Source organism: Schistocerca piceifrons, chromosome 1 (genome assembly GCF_021461385.2).
Source record: "Schistocerca piceifrons isolate TAMUIC-IGC-003096 chromosome 1, iqSchPice1.1, whole genome shotgun sequence".
NCBI lineage: Eukaryota > Metazoa > Arthropoda > Insecta > Orthoptera > Acrididae > Schistocerca > Schistocerca piceifrons.
The window spans coordinates 1,200,800,732-1,200,819,030 of record NC_060138.1 but is presented as its reverse complement, the minus strand read 5'-3'; the positions used below and the strand labels follow the sequence as shown (position 1 = coordinate 1,200,819,030).

The 18,299-nt window shown below is 37.7% G+C and overlaps 1 protein-coding gene across 2 annotated transcripts in view; it reads left to right on the top strand.

The window, feature by feature from the left end:
• The first annotated feature begins 699 nt into the window (after positions 1 to 699).
• LOC124781662 (thiosulfate:glutathione sulfurtransferase-like) overlaps positions 700 to 18,299 on the top strand; it is a 312,880-nt gene continuing 295,280 nt past the window's right edge. For both annotated transcript variants that reach the window (XM_047253879.1, XM_047253878.1), the window contains exon 1: positions 700 to 919. In XM_047253879.1, the coding sequence (XP_047109835.1) occupies positions 811 to 919 (109 nt within the window). In that variant the 5' untranslated portion in view covers positions 700 to 810. The remainder of the gene's footprint in view (positions 920 to 18,299) is intronic.

Here is an 18,299-nt window from a genome sequence, read left to right as displayed (position 1 = left end):
CAGTAGCGCGGAATGAAACACTTTGTTTCAAAGAAACTGACTGCCTCTGAGGAAAAGATTCATAAAAGCCAGATTTATTAGGTAAACCAGCAAAAATTAACTTAATTTTTGTTCAAGACGATTAATGTAAAACGCTTGATTGTCAATAACGAGGAAATGAAATCAGAAAATAGAAACTAATAAATATTTTAGTCTTCCGTGAGTCTGTAAATGTATTTTGATTCTCCTGATAGCTCCCAGCCACAGAAATCCTTGTTGCTTTCATTTGACGCGAGAGCTGTAAATGAAGTGAAAACAGCAATTTTGCGAAACTTAAACACGTGTCAAGTGGAGACTATCCCCGCTTTCAACTCTGACTGCTTCTCTCATGCGCGAATCTGGCAGCCTGGGCGCACTAGAAAAAATTTTCCGGGTAGTATCTTGCTGCTTGAAGCTGACAACGCTAACAGGTATACCCCAAGTAGCCAGAGGCGGGAGAAGGCGTTGTTCATGCGCGACTTCAGCTGTGTGTGGGGGCGTGAGTCAGCTGCCAACTTCTCTAACGAACCTCTTATCTCCTTGTTGCAGTCCTACTCACAAGGGATTGTGGTTAGTAGAGATATGCATCGTTTTGAGAGATAATTGAGCGTTTGCAAGGACTAAACACCTGTATTTATGGAGACCAAAGATATTATCCCAACAATGCCCTATCGCAGTTAATGTTGTTATAAGACAGTCTGTGGTATTGTTATTGTTTGGTTGCGACTTTGAAATTTGAAGTAGTCTTACGGCATTTATGTACATTTAAATTACTTATTTTATCTTGCCATAATGAGCCTCTGTGTCTTAAGAGCAGCATCACGTCTCCACGAGCGTATTGCTTATACAAAATTACTACCGGCGCGTGTAATTCAACCCTACAGAAAGCAGCAGTATGAAAGTAAGTTGTTCTGATAACCAGACGGAAGGGTATTTGCACTGAATTATTCGTGTTGACAGGCCTTTATCTAGAACTTAGAATATTGGAAATAAAGTAATTTGTAACTTTGGACTACCTGGCACAGCTGGTTAGTTCATTAAGGCACAGAAGCATTAGCCAACCAGTTGTAGGTTGACTGTATAGTAACTACGGTGGCTTGTTTATTCAGTGCGCTTCTATACAATAACACTCAGTTACTTTATGTTGTATACTTTAAGATAATTTTCGTAGTAATTTTATTAATGACCATCAATATGTAATTTAATTATAACTATTTGTTTGCGTATTTTGATGTTCATTCAAAATTTGACCACGTAAAATAATTTGCCAGTATTAATTCACCATCGTTCTTTAAACATCAGCATTTGTGTGTTTCATTTCATTTACACCGATCATTAATGGTCCAGTGGCATACATTCCACTTCACCAATTGTACCATAATGTTTTTAACGTTGATTACACTTTTCATTCCCTTGTTAAATTGCATATTTTCTACCTTATTCTGTAGATCCAGTGAGCGTTTTTGGAAGCACGTGAAGCATGTCAGAAAAAGAAAAATACGTTCACGGATCTTCCATGAGATTGCCTTCTATAAGTTTTTCCATTCCTCTGTAAGTGATTCGTGTCAGTATTTAGTAAATGGAAGGTTTGATAATACTCTCACTTGTTCACACTTGCTTTCTTTTGAACTCGAAATTTTAATTTCTTTTTGAAGTTTGATGCTATTTCTTCTGCAACAGATATCTCTCATATCATATGGAATAGTTGAGTCGTAATTAGTTAATCCCACAGATCTCAATAATTCAGAGAGAATGTTGTCCACTCTAGGTGGCATCTTTTGAATTAGCTATTCGTAGTTTTGTCACACTGAGCTTTTGATATACAGCTTCTACTCTTTTTCTCCTAAAGTTTCTTTAATTTTTCTATAGGCAGCATTTATCTTTCCCATAATAGTGCATCTTTCTACGGCTTTTCATGTCTTCCCATTTGCCTGTTTCACTTGCTACATTTTATATATTTTGTCCTTTCTTCCATTAATTTCAATATGTCATATGTTATTCAGGGATTTCCACTTAGTGTGTCTTTTGGCCTGTTCGATCATCTGCAGCCTTCGCTAGTGCCTCTCTCAGAACTACTGATGCCTTTTCTATTGTATACCTTTCCTCTGTTTCACTTAATCATTGGCTAATGCTCCCTTTGAAACTCTCCACAATCAGTGGTTCTTTCAATTTATTTAGGCCTCTTTTGCCTAATTTCCTACCTTTCTACAGTTTACTCAGTTTTAATATACAGTTATTAACCAGCAAATTACGGTCAGAGCCTACATCTGTTGCCAGAAATGTCTTGTGCTTTCTGCAGAATCCTACCAGACAGCTTCCCCTTTCATTCCTTTCTCTTAGTCCATTCTCTGCTACTTTGATTTCACTTACTTATTAGAGCTACTACTACATTGCCCTTATTGCCTGTTATTGTTGATATCCTATACTCACCAGCATAACCGAAGATTGGGGCATCACCTGTCAGTTTTGACCTGTGATGTTATCAAGGTGGTGGATGTCACTATTTCAAGCTTACACTACGGGGCAGCCATGACTTCATTCATTACACATGGAGACAGACGCAGATAATATGAAAAATATTTAGATGCAGAAATAATATGAAACAAACAGGACATCTATGGGAACTAGGGGTGCGGGGGGGGGGGGGGGATCTAAAGATATGACAATCCTAGTGATCAAGACATACCAAAATAAATACTGACCCAAAAATCAAGCAAACAAAATCCTCAGCAGTCAACAAAGCTACAATGAGGGGACCTAGAAAAAGAATGGTATGAGAAATCTCGCTTGACCTACATAGCTCAAATAAAATATACAAAACCAAATACATCTTGACAAAACTGGTATCTAACACTTCACTTGACCTATGAGTATGCAGTGACACAAAGCCAAAACGTGCCCATATAACTGATATCAAAAAGCCTAACTTCACCAAGAATCACGAAACCTATAAGGGATGATAAAAAAAGTTTCCATTCAAGGGCCGTACCACGCAGAAATGGTATCTGAATCAGGCAAGATCACTATGATCTTTGCGGCAATCATCCAATCGACATACCAGGTTGAAGATACCCATTTGGTGAAAAACCTTGTCCTGCTGCATAAAGAAGTCCGCAAGTGCCTGCTGCACACCCTCCTCCTCCAACAGGAATCACTGACCTTTCATGGCCTTTTTTAAGGGACTCAAGGTGTGATAATTGCATGGAGAGGGATCAGGCTCATAGGCTGGTATCATCTGTAATGGATGAGGCTGACCTCCATGATCAACCGACATATTGTGTCGAATCACGACCAGCACAGAACTTGGCACACCATTTCACTGCAATGGTTATTGACAGACTTACTGCCCCATATACATTTTCCAATGGATGTCTGCTGGTGTTTGCCCTTTGGGAGCCAGGAAAAGAATAACAGCATGTTGGCCATGTTTGGATGCATTTGGTAATAACATCAACATAGTTCGTGTTTTCACAATCGCTTACCTGTCAGTGCTTATATACCACCACTGGAGCCATGCTACAGCAATGACCTGAAATACAAACATTTTGATCACCCCATACTAATCACAGTCTAGCATAGTTACCAACAACTAACAACACAACCCAAAATTCATTAAAAATTGCATTAACACCAATTTTGATGCATAAGAAACACAATTATGCCCATAAACAGACATACCAACTACAATAAAAATAAAACCTTAAACATGGCTGCAACATCAGCAACTGTGTCATAGCAAACTTGGTGAGGGTTTTTTTTTTTTTTTTTAAGGGAGTCGCAAATAAAGGTCTATTGGAACCATTGACCTAGGTTTAGACAATTTTAAAATTGTTTTCTTCAGAAGATGTAATTGACCCTCAAAATTTCATTAATGATTAGAAAACAGTTTTAAATCAAAGTAACAACTGTAGCTAAAAGATCTATGATGTAAGGGTACTTACTTGTTACATCAGATGCTGATTAAGTACATTGAATAAAGCCAACTGGTGCTTGTTGTGTTTGACATCCATTGTAAGAACACAATTAATTATAACCCATGACTTACGATTGCAGTATTACAGGCATGCCGATTAAAAAAAAAACATAAAGAGTTAAAATTAAATTCACTCCAAAAAGGAAACGCCAAAGGAAATCACCACTAATTCCCAAATTTGACTTGAAAAATATCAAGGAATCAGGAATTACAGAAGCATGGGATAAACAACCAACAAACAACTGGAAAGATTTCCGAACGAAAATTATACAGAAAGCAAGAGATTTGATTCCGTTAAAGAAAATATCCAAGCATCCATGGTGGAATTCGAATTGTGATAACGCATTAGAAGAGAGACAACAAGCCTTTTTAAATTACAATTGTGACAAATCAGAAACCACACAACAAACATTTTTCAAAGTGAGAAAACAAACAGCTAAAATACTTAGACAAACTAAAAGAAAATACCTTAATGAACAGCTAAACACAATTGAAGAAAACTTTAAGAACCACAACACTCAAGATTTTTATAAAATATTCGCAAATCAAATCAAAGGATACACTCCACAAAATCTCTGCTTCCGGAAACAGAATGGAAAATTGGCACTAACTAACAAAGAAAATTGCCAAGAACTAGCTAAATATTTCTCACAACTCCTAAATTGCCCACAACCAAGTACAAGATTCCCCAGATTACAACCAGAACACACGAATGAGACTTCACTACCACCATCTCAAGAAGAAATTTATAGTCACATTAGAAAACTCAAAAATAATAAATCATCGGGAGAAGATGGAATTGTAGCTGAACTACTGAAAAACCTTGGTCCAAATTCGTTAAAAGAGATCACTAGCATCATCCAAGAAATTTGGCAGACAGAAAATATCCCAGAGGAGTGGAAGTGTGCACTAATTCACCCATTGCACAAAAAGGGAGAGAGATCAGACGTAAACAACTACAGAGGCATTTCACTTTTACCAGTTACTTACAAAATTCTATCTGCATGTCTCCTAAAGAGGGCACAAGAACAACTAGAACATACAATTTCAGACTACCAAGCAGGCTTTCGTCCTAATAGATCATGCCCGGAACAGATATTCAACCTTAAAACTATTTTAAAGATTAAAGCAATCAGGTCAAAACCAATAATCTGCACATTCATTGATTTCAAAAAGGCATACGATTCCATAGACAGACAGTCTCTATGTCACATTCTCGAAGAACGAGGCCTAGACACTAAAACCCGAAAACTAATTGAACAAACACTAACAGAAACCAAATCAAAAATTAAATTCAGAGGGGAAATTTCGGAACCATTCTCAATTAAAACAGGAGTAAGACAAGGAGATGGGATCTCACCACTATTATTCAATATAGTTTTGGACAAAGTTATGAAAGAGTGGGAAGTAACACTAAGGAAACAAAGCTTTTGGAAGCCAATTGAACTAGGAAGAGGTAAAGGAAAATTGAACATCCCTTATTTAGCGTTTGCAGATGACTTGGCAATTATAACTGACAGTGAAGAAACAGCAGTAAAACAAATTGAGACACTTAAAGAATGTGCTGAGAAGGTTGGCCTGCAAATCTCCTTTGAGAAGACAGAATTCATCTGCTCAAAATTAGATATTTCGAAACTAAAAACAAAGTATGGTGAAATAACTAGAGTCAAGCACTTTAAGTATCTCGGTGAAGTTATTGAACCAACAGGACTTGAGAAAATAGCACAAAAAATCCGATTACAGAAAATCAAGAAAGCATTCGGACTTATTCAAAATATATATAACAAGAAATGTCTATCAAAAGGCACTAAAATCAGACACTACAACACAGTCATCAAACCAACAGTCACATATGCAAGTGAAACACTCTCCCTGAATAGAAAATTAGATTTACACGAAATTAAGAAAGTAGAGAGAAAAATTATTAGAAAAATCCTAGGACCACGATACACACAAGATGGATACAGGCTGCAGACTACCGAGACAACCGAAAAAATATCAAACATCGAGGCAGATATCAGGAAGAGGCGGATGAAGTTTTATGGACATATAGACAGATTACCTGGAAACAGGTTAACTAAACGTCTATTGGACTATATGACATCACTTAAGGCAACAATACCCTGGGTAACTGAAGTTAAGAAGGATTTGAAAAAGGCAAAAATTGACATAACAAACACATCAGACCGGGATACATTCAGAAGAAAAATCGACAAGTGGAAGTTTACTCCAGAGACGGAATCTAAACCTTTCCGACCAAAGTGGACCGAAGAAAGGAAGAAGGCCTTTGGGGAGGCAATGAAGAAATACTGGGAAAATAAGAAGAACATTAAGAAATGTTAATCACCTGCTTATCGTTCTCCCATGGGGACATTCGCTAATAATAATAATAATAAAAACATATAACAACCATTGTCAGCAGACACTTACATATGTAATAGCAAAAATAAAATAAATAAAATATCATCAACACGATCTCTCAAATCGCCAGCCTATACACCTCAAACTAGGAATCTCTCTGTATAGAGTGCTGTACATTGTCCTGACAACAATGCCACATATACAGTTTACCTGGTCTGAGATGAAATAACTTTGGTCAGTCTTGTATCTTCTCCACAAACATTGTACTTCACATACCCAGCAGTTAAATCAAATGACAGCAGAAATTTGATCTTGGTCAACATATTGTCTCCCATGTGGCATGCAGGGACCTACTCGATAACTTCATTTTCATATCCATACTAAGTAAAAACAGAACTTAAAATTAAATCTCAAACCATAAACAGCACACCACACTAATATTTCCAAGCCCAAAAATGAATCTATTGCTCATAAATACCAACATTAAAATGACTCGGTAATAAATCGCCGCAAACTCTTCCTGGTGTAATGTGTACACTTCAGGCAGGGGGGTTACCTTCATAGTCTCGGATGTTATTGAATTTAGCATACGTTAAAATTCAAGCGTAAGTAACATGTACTTTTTTGTTTTCTCCAAAAAAATTCCTGCCCCGAGATACAGGCCCCCAAAGATGACACTGCGAACACCATTTTGAAGATGCGAATTTTGGAAATTTTTTTAAAATACTGTATCTCTGTAACAGTTCTAGATATTTTGTTAGAGTTTTTTTTATTTAAAAGATAATTGCTTTGTAGTTACAACAAAATCCTCCATTTGGACTTACCTGTCAATGTTCTTTTACTACAGCTTTTTGAACATTTTTTTTTTAATTTATGAAAAAAATTTTTTTTTCAAAAATGTCAATTCATATAATTATGATTTTTTTCCCTGTGGTTAGTACCATGTAGTACTATATTCTCTGTAAAGAAGAACTTCCACTTTTAAGTTGGACAGGTATTTTAAAAAATCATTTTTTTAAACTTTCAAGTGTAATGTATGTCTTCACTGAAGTTGTTTCTTACTCATTTTTTTGTTACAATGTTTTGGCCTTATTCTATTGTCTTTGTTGCAGTTATTTCTTGTTGTTGTTGTTGTTGTTGTGGTGGTCTTCAGTCTTGAGACTGGTTTGATGCAGCTCTCCATGCTACTCTATCCTGTGCAAGCTTCTTCATCTCCCAGTACCTACTGCAACCTACATCCTTCTGAATCTGCTTAGTGTATTCGTCTCTTGGTCTCCCTCTACGATATTTACCCTCCACACTGCCCTCCAATACTAAACTGGTGATCCCTTGATACCTCAGAACATGTCCTACCAACCGATCCCTTCTTCTAGTCAAGTTGTGCCACAAACTTCTCTTCTCCCCAATCCTATTCAACTCTTCCTCATTAGTTATGTGATCTACCCATCTAATCTTCAGCATTCTTCTGTAGCACCACATTTCGAAAGCTTCTATTCTCTTCTTGTCCAAAATATTTATCGTCTAGGTTTCACTTCCATACATGGCTACACTCCATACAAGTACTATCAGAAACGACTTCCTGACACTCAAATCTATACTCGATGTTAACAAATTTCTCTTCTTCAGAAACGATTTCCTTGCCATTGTCAGTCTACATTTTATATCCTCTCTACTTTGACCATCATCAGTTATTTTGATCCCCAAATAGCAAATCTCCTTTACTACTTCAAGTGTCTCATTTCCTAATCTAATTCCCTCAGCATCACCTGACTTAATTCGACTACATTCCATTATCCTCGTTTTGCTTTTGTTGATGTTCATCTTATATCCTCCTTTCAAGACACTATCCAATCCGTTCAACTGCTCTTCCAAGTCCTTTGCTGTCTCCGACAGAATTACAATGTCATCGGCGAACCTCAATGTTTTTATTTCTTCTCCATGGACTTTAATACCTACTCCGAAGTTTTCTTTTGTTTCCTTCACTGCTTGCTCAATATACAGATTGAATAACATTGGGGATAGGCCACAACCCTGTCTCACTCCCTTCCCAACCACTGCTTCCCTTTCATGCCCCTCGACTCCTATAACTGCCATCTGGTTTCTGTACAAATTGTAAATAGCTTTTCGCTCCCTGTGTTTTACCCCTGCCACCTTCAGAATTTGAAAGAGAATATTCCAGTCAACAGTGTCAAAAGCTTTCTCTAAGTCTACAAATGCTAGAAAAGTAGGTTTTCCTTTCCTTAATCTAGCTTCTAAGATAACTCGTAGAGTCAGTATTGCCTCACGTGTTCCGATATTTCTACGGAATCCAAACTGATCTTCCCCGAGGTCGGCTTATATTAGTTTTTCCATTCATCTGTAAAGAGTTCGCATTAGTATTTTGCAGCCGTGACTTATTAAACTGATAGTTCAGTAATTTTCACATGTGTCAACACCTGCTTTCTTTGGGATTGGAATTATTATATTCTTCTTGAAGTCTGAGGGTATTTTGCCTGTCTCATAGATCTTGCTCACCAGATGGTAGAGTTTTGTCAGGACTGGCTCTCCCGAGGCTGTCAGTAGTTCTAATGGAATGTTGTCTACTCCCGGGGCTTTCTTTCGACTCAGGTCTTTCAGTGCTCTGTCGAACTCTTCACGCAGTATCATATCTCCCTTTGCTTAGAACTGGGTTTCCATCTGAGCTCTTGATATTCATACAAGTGGTTCTCTTTTCTCCAATGGTCTCTTTAATTTTCCTGTAGGCGGTATCTATCTGACCCCTATTGAGATAAGCCTCTACATCCTTACATTTGTCCTCTAGCCATCCCTGCTTAGCCATTTTGCACTTCCTGTCGATCTCATTTTTGAGATGTTTGTATTCCTTTTTGCCTACTTCACTTACTGCATTTTTATACTTTCTCCTTTCATCAATTAAATTCAATATTTCTTCTGTTACCCAAGGATTTCTACTAGCCCTCATCTTTTTTCCTACTTGATCCTCTGCTGCCTTCACTACTTCATCCCTCAAACCTACCCATTCTTCTTCTACTGTAATGCCCACCTTTTTGCAGTTTCTTCAGTTTTAATCTACAGCTCATAACCAATAGATTGTGATCAGAGTCCACATCTGCCCCTGGAAATGTCTTACAATTTAAAACGCTGGTTCCTAAATCACTGTCTTACCATTGTATAATCTATCTTAAACCTTTCAGTATCTCCAGGCTTCTTCCATGCATACAGTCTTCTTTTATGATTTGTGAACCAAGTGTTAGCTATGATTAAGTTGTGCTCTGTGCAAAATTCTACCAGGCGGCTTCCTCTTTTGTTTTTTACCCACAATCCATATTCACCTACTATGTTTCCTTCTCTCCCTTTTCCTACTCTCGAATTCCAGTCACCCATGACTATTAAATTTTCGTCTCCCTTCACTATCTGAATAATTTCTTTTATCTCATCATACATTTCATCAATTTCTTCATCATCTGCAGAGCTAGTTGGCATATAAACTTGTACTACTGTAGTAGGCATGGGCTTTGTGTCTATCTTGGCCACAATAATGCGTTCACTATGCTGTTTGTAGTAGCTTACCCGCACTTCTATTTTTTATTCATTATTAAACCTACTCCTGCATTACTCCTATTTGATTTTGTATTTATAACCCTGTATTCACCTGACCAAAAGTCTTTTTCCTCCTGCCACCAAACTTCACTAATTCATACTATATCTAACTTTAACCTATCCATTTTCGATTAAGGGATCTGACATTCCACGCTCCGATCCGTAGAATGCCAGTTTTCTTTCTCCTGATAACAACGTCCTCTTGAGTAGTCCCCGCCCGGAGATCCGAATGGGGGACTATTTTACCTCCAGAATATTTTACCCAAGAGGACGCCATCATCATTTAACCATACAGTAAAACTGCATGCCATCGGGAAAAGTTACGGCTGTAGTTTCCCCTTGCTTGCAGCCGTTCACAGTTGTTCAGTGCTAATTTGTTTACTGAAGAGGCTTCTAAGAAATCTGAGGCCATACAATTAGTTCTGTGTTTTCATGAGGAATTTGCCAGTTGACACAGTAATTTAATCTAATCTCAGTGTGTTTTCTGAAAAGAACTGTTTGAAATGTCTTCTTACTGGGGCCACAGGAGAGTGAAGTATGCTAACTATTTGCATATCTATATAAGAGTGATGTATAAGACACACAGCCGGCCGGAGTGCCCGAGCGGTTCTAGGCGCTCCATTTCGGAACCACGTGACCGCTACGGTCGCAGGTTTGAATCCTGCCTTGGGCATGGATGTGTGTGATGTCCTTAGGTTAGTTAGGTTTAAATAGTTCTAAGTTCTAGGGGACTGATGACCTCAGCAATTAAGTCCCATAGTGCTCAGAGCCATAAGACAAACAAAAAAAACAGACTTTATTCAGGTTGGGAATAAGTGTTCTCATTTGAAGACTCTGTTTCAAAGTGAAGATGTGTCCAGTGGTGCCTTTTTGTGTTCTAAATGTTTTGAGAAAATAACAATAATGATAGTATCTGAACAAATTGAAGCCTCCCATGGTGCAGATGATGCAGATTTTGCATAAGTAGAGGAAGAATTAAATTAAGTCGAGTCATAGCTCTATGTATAAAAAAAAGCACAGAGAAATTACTAAAGCTATGGATGAATACATTACAGCAAAACTGACCACTCCATCTTCAGAAGAAAATGTTTTTCACAAATATCAATCCAGCTATTGAATATTGTGCATCCTGCAATGGAAAGGAGCAAGTTTTAACTATTACTCCAGAGACATTTAAAAAAAAATTTTTTTTGAACCACTTTCCATCAGTATCAAAGTACATGGTAGACAAATCAAGAAATGTGAGATCTGTGAAAGGAGTCTTTGGAAGACTAGATCCCTGTTATGGTCATCTTGTAGAAGCAGCTCAAGTTCAGATAGTGCAGTATTTTATCTGGACTATTCTCACCAGAGTGCCACCAAAAAAAATACTATAACTGTAACAGTTGAAGATCAAAAAGTTGTGAATGTGAAGAGTTACATGACTCACAGTATTAAAGAACTTTTGCAATTTATAAGAGCAACTATACAACTTCACGTATTGGAAGATCAAAATCTTATGCACTATGACCAGACACCCACCAAGAGATGTCTGTTTATGTGTGTACAGCGTGAATGTTGAACTTTGTGTGGTAACTTTGAAGAACTTACTGGAGCATGTGACATATCACACCTTGGTTGTGTGTGTGTGAAGTCTTTAGTAGTCTGTGACGTAAAGTGAGAGACTTGTTTGTTTCAAGAATGTGGTGACTGCCCTGTGTTTACAGACACTTGGCCTGGAAGCCATAGCAGATAACTCTGCAGAAATTACATATGCACCATGGGAGGAAAATAAACAGTATAATAAAGCTGCAAATTTCCAGGAAATATAATGGCTGTGGTTTCCCCATGCTTTCAGCGGTGTATAGTACCCATATAGCACAACCAGGCCAGTCAATCATTCAGACTGTTGCCCTTGCAACTGCAGAAACAGCTACTGCTGCTGTTTAGGAGGATGCTTTTAACATAACAAAATAATAAAAAAATTAAAAGCCAACTATATTTAATTATGGTATGAATATTTAATTAATATACGAGATATTATGTAGTTAGCCTTACAAAAATTATGAAGCGCCATAATATTTATTTATATAATAGAGGAAAACATTCCACGTGGGAAAAATATATCTAAAGACAAAGATGATGTGACTTACCAAACGAAAGTGCTGGCAAGTCGATAGACACACAAACAAACACAAACATACACACAAAATTCAAGCTTTCGCAACCAACGGTTGCTTCGTCGGGAAAGAGGGAAGGAGAGGGAAAGACGAAAGGAAGTGGGTTTTAAGGGAGAGGGTAAGGAGTCATTCCAATCCCGGGAGCGGAAAGACTTACCTTAGGGGGAAAAAGGGACAGGTATACACTCGCTCGCGCGCGCGCCCACACACACACACACACACACACACACACACACACACACACACACACACACACACACATATCCATCCGCACATACACAGACACAAGCAGCTGCTTGTTTGGTAAGTCACATCATCTTTGTTTTTAATAATATTTATTTACTATCACAAGAATTTATTTTATTAATGTTGTAGTTTAACTTTTCTGTCAATATAAGAAATCACAGTTAAATAACTTATGTAGTAATATGATTTAGTGTAAATGCAGAAATTTATAAAGGAACCATATGTTAGTGTAGCCCATCCATAGTTACTGTACCTACAGTACAGCTGTCTGTTATCATTTAGGCACACAAGCCTCCCCATCGTGGCATGGTAATGGTTCATGGGTGTAAATACTGATGAAAATTTCATCTGAGAGAAACATATTATAGAGCCGTTCTAACAATGAAGTTCAGCAGCTGTTGCATTTCGTGTAACTGTTGTTTTGCAACCAAAGAAAACAGAAGCTTCATATTTCCCCTCATTAATATCTTACATTGTAATTTTCAATGATTTTGGCATTTTAGTTGCTCCTCCGCAATATGTGTATCCACTTATGAAATTTATTATAGTTAATCCACTGCAGCTTGGAAGAATAGCGATGTTTACAGCTACAGCATTAGAAGAAACATTATTACTCATTACTTAAGCTGTCACTGACTGATGAAAAGAGTTCGGTACACAGGCACAAAACTCTTTGATCATTTACTCTTTAAAGTAAAATGTCTGACACATAGCAAGGAAAATTTGATATCTGGCTTAAAATCATTTCCTCAAGATAACTCCTTGTAACTCCTTAAGAAAGACCTGGTAGCCCATTAAAACGAGTAGGCCTATGTTCGTTCTTATTAAAATTATGCTATAGTATTACTTGTAATGTGGAAATGGCCAGCATGTAACCATACTCACAAACAAAGCATATATCCAATAGGCTGTAAACTGATTCATTCTGTATCATTTGGGGGGGGGGGGGGGGGGGATGATGCCAAAGGTCTGTGGAACATTAACCAACCAACTAAATAGGCATTTGTTGCCTCCATGTGTTCTTTGCACTTTTTTAAATGCTCAGTACAATGCTCAAAGGAAAGATATAATGACTTCCTTATTTGATAAAGACATAGCTTGTTCTGACCATACTGTAAATCTGATGACAGTCTCACTCTGTGTACTAACCCTCAAGATTATTTAAAAATTTTATTTTATATATTTAGCAGGTTTGGATGTACATATGTGGATCAGATCCAAATACATATTTTCATTGTCAGTTTTACAAAATTATAAGTATGTACAATAATTATTATAAGTAAATAATTTTTAAATACTATACCACAACACACAATTACACATTTTGGATGTACTGTAAGGAACATATAGTCTTAAAATGTATCCTTAAGATTATAATAATGAATAGTGTAAATTGCACAGAAATTGCCATTTATTATTATTTGGCAAGTTCTGACACTAATTTGAATGTATGGTTCAAACAGTCCATCCTATGCCATGATACTTGCTGCACACCTTCTTATCAATGCCTGTTCAACTCTAGAGGGTACGTTAAAATTCTGTCAGATTTGTTGGAATGCATCAGTGAGTCAGGCTATTAGCTCATCTGTCATGGCAGTTGAAGTAACATAAACCATACTCTTGACATGTCCCCAACGAAAATAATCAAGGAAGTCAGACGGACATGCTGGCAACGGAACAGATCCTCCTTGTCGTATCCAATGTTACCCAGAATCAACAGTTAGCTATGCTCACACATCAACACTGAAGTGTGCTGGGGCTGCATCATACTGGAACTAGAAGCCTCTGTGCACAGCAAACAGTAGGTTGTCCAGCAGTTCCAAAAGTTTGTACTGCAGTAACTATCAGTAAGTTGCTCCATTTAAGCTTGGTGGCAGTATTACATGCCCACGGAAGATGATATCCACAATTTCCAGCCACATGTTTATGGAGAACTTTCATTGGTGGGATCTAACAGCGACTGTATGCAGGTTCTCATTCTCCCAGATGTGGTTGTTCGCTCTTTTAGAATACCTGACGCAAATAAAGAAGGCCTCATCTGTAAATAAAACTTGGATGGAAGGCAGCATCATTTACTCTTTGGTATATGAAGCACTGCATAATAGGCATACAGTGTAAGTGATCACCTGACCCTAAAACCAACAGCCTTTGAAGATATTATGTATGTAGGTTATACACCTGCAGTACTCTCCAAATAGGTACATGACCTTTTCCCACTGCACAGGCTATAGCAAGCATGCTGTTTGAAAGTTTGTTGCGAAACCTATTGATCACTTCACCTGGAAATCTGGTGTTCTCACGTCTTGCCTACCGTCCCGAACATGCTCATGATGAACTCTTTGTTTCTTGTAAGCATTCAGACTGCAGAAAATGTACTGTGATGTGGATGCCTTCCATTAGGGAATCAATTTCCTTAGCTGTGAAGAATTTCCCCCCGCCTTAGCATGACACATAAACATGTTAGTGAGCTCACCAAATCCACGTTTCATCGACTGTTAACGACAAGAAAACCTGTAACAGCAAGAAAACCTGAATGTGTTACTAGTAAGATGTACAACACTGAAGATACAGTATTACAACAACCCTAGCTGATTGACAGGATTGGTATGATTCCACCAAATAACAAGCCCAGTAGGAGCTGCACACGAGGTTGCTAACAAGGGAACCTCCCCATCGCACCCCCCCCCCCCCCCCCCCCCTCAGATTTAGTTATAAGTTGGCACAGTGGATAGGCCTTGAAAAACTGAACACAGATCAATCGAGAAAACAGGAAGAAGTTGTGTGGAACTATGAAGAAATAAGCGAAATATACAAACTGAGTGGTCCATGTGCAAGATAGGCAACATCAAAGACAGTGTGAGCCGAGGAGTGCCGTGGTCCCGTGGTTAGCGTGAGCAGCTGCGGAACAAGAGGTCCTTGGTTCAAGTCTTCCCTCGAGTGAAAATTTTACTTTATTTATTTTCGCAAAGTTATGATCTGTCCGTTCGTTCATTGACGTCTCTGTTCACTGTAATAAGTTTAGTGTCTGTGCTTTGCGACCGCACCGCAAAAGCGTGCGACAGTGCAATTAGTAGACGCTTTTGCGGTGCGTTCGCAAAGCACAGACACTAAACTTATTACAGTGAACAGAGACGTCAATGAACGAATGGACAGATCATAACCGTGCGAAAATAAAGTAAGTAAAATTTTCACTCGAGGGAAGACTTGAACCAAGAACCTCTCGTTCCGCAGCTGCTCACGCTAACCACGGCGTTCCTCGGCTCCTGTTGTCCTTGATGTTGCCTATCTTGCACATGGACTACTCAGTTTGTATATTTTGCTTATTTTTTCATAGTTCCACACTACTACTTCCTGTTTTCTCGATTGATCTGTGTTCAGTTTTTCAAGGCCTATTCACTGTGCCAACTAATAACTAAATCTGAGGGGGGTGCGATGGGGAGGTTCCCTTGTAAGTAGTGGTGCACATCATGACCATATCCATAACTGTGTGGAGAAAATTGTATGAGTTCCTTAACAAAAAATTATCATCTTTGTGTGATCTACCATACCTCAAAATTTGTCGGTGAGGTCCAGAAACACCCTGTACACATTTTACTTCTAATAAGCTGTGTCCCTATTTCCAGTTTTTTGCATTTAGTCTATATTCATGGACTAAATGGAAAGAATATTCTGCAAGCAGCAGTTTTGTTGTTTGCTTAAATATCTCTTTCAAACTGGTATTTGAAATATGAAATGGTGAACAGTTTTATGGTTTCATTGCATTATAAACAGTGCTTCTTTTAACTTTAGCTGTGTTACATTGAGAAACTCTTAACTTTTTACAGTTGTTGGTAATGTGGCTATGTATGTCTTCATATATATTGGACTTGTTTCTATTTTCCCATCCAAGCAGTAATATTTTATATATATTCATATTGTAGAAATTTAGAATATTCAGTTTTTTGAATACCAGCTGAGCAGCTGTTATTCTTACATTGGCCATTGTTCTGATAGTTACTCTTTGCTGTTTGAAGGCTTTAATTGCATCGCTCGACTGAACAAAGTGCTGGCATAAATTTTAAGTTATTCCATGATAAATTTATGCAATTATTCGAAAAAATCTTTCTGCATAAGCTAATCAGAAAGGATCTTAACCAGCCACATGAAAAACCATTAGAGAGGTTAAAGTATCTTGGGTAAGGAAAAGAGAAATGTGTCTGTTGGCAAGAATAAGTAGAGATCCTGCAGTAGCTGCACAGTACAAAAACTACTCAAAATTTTATTAAAAAATGAAGGAACATGTACGCTATGTCAGAAATCAGTGATTCCGACAACGGATTTAAGACTGCATGGAATTTAATGAAACGAGAGGCAGAACGACAAGCCAAAGAATGGGTAATATCACTGTGGAATGAAATGGAAGGGCTTTAAATGATGTCAGATGTAGAAAATGCATGTAATAATTATTTATTTAATATAGTAGAACGTATAGGCTGGATTAGTTCAAGAGGAAAATCACAGCAGTATCTTGAAAAACAACTCTTGTACAATTCAATCATATGATTGTATCATCAGCTTTTCCCTCTTAAATTAAGAAAATTATATGTTCTCTCAAAAATAAAAGTGTGTCTGGGTTTGATGGTGTTTGTGACCAAGTGCTAAAAATTTGTTCCCATATAATAAGCCCTGTCTTATCTGATGTATGTAATGCATCACAAATGCAAGGCCTTTTTCCAGAGAGATTAAAATATGCCATTGCTAAACCCCCCTGTAAGAAAGGTGATAGGGAAAATGCCAATAACTACTGACCTGTTTCGTTATTGACGTTGTTTTCCAACATTTTTAGGAAGGTGATGGTTTCTAGAACAATATTCGCATGAGAGACAGTGGTATCCATAGTAAATCACAGTTTCGATTTCAGAAGAATTGCTCTTGTTGGAATGCCATGTACATGTTCACTCACCAAATTTTACAAGCATTAAATAACAAAACAGTACTGGTTGGTAGATAAACTGAGATTTTAGGGAATTGATGGTATAGCCAACTAATGGCTAACTCATTTCTAACTAGAAGAATGCAGCAAGTTGTTCACAGTAACTCAACCAATGTGATCAGGGGAGATTCCTATGACTGGGGGGAAATCACATATGAGGTTTGCCAAGGCGCTACTTAGGTTGGTCACTGTTCCTCATATATCTGAATGATCTTCCATCTAATATGTAACAAGCAGATTTAGTTCTATTTGCGGGACACTAGTGTTGTTAGCAATCCAAGCATATGTACAGCAACAGAAGGAATAGCAGGCAGTGTTCTTAAAAGTGTTTCTGACTGGTTTCATGCAAATGGTTTCAATCTTGATTTTAAAAAGACACAACATATTCCGTTGTGCACATGAAGAGTTATTGTACTAGCGATAAGTGTAACACATGGTGAGGAAGTAACAAATAAGGCAGAAACTTCAAAAATTTTGGGGGTCCATATTGAAGAGAACTTAAACTGGAAAAAAGCACAATTCATAACTCCTAAAACAACGTAGTTCAGCCAAATTTTCACTTAGAATCATTGCAAGTCTTGGAAGTTGATATATGTTTGTTCAATAATGTCATGGGATAACTCATTTTTCAGATGGAAAGCCTTCAGTGCTCAAAAACATACTGTAACAATAATATGTGCTTCTCACCCACAGTCATCCTCTAGTCATGTGTTTAAGGAGGTGGACATTTTGCCTACTGCTTCACAGTATATTTATTCCCTCACGAAGTTTGTTGTAAGTAATCCATTGTAGCTCTAAAGGAACAGTGATGTACTTTATTACAATGTTGTTGTTGTTGTTGTCGACTTCAGTCTGAAGACCAGTTTTATGCAGCTCTCCGTGATACTCTATCCTCTGCAAGCCCCTTCATCTCTAAATAACTACTGCAACCTACATCCTTCTGAATCTGCTTATTATATTCATCTCTTCGTCC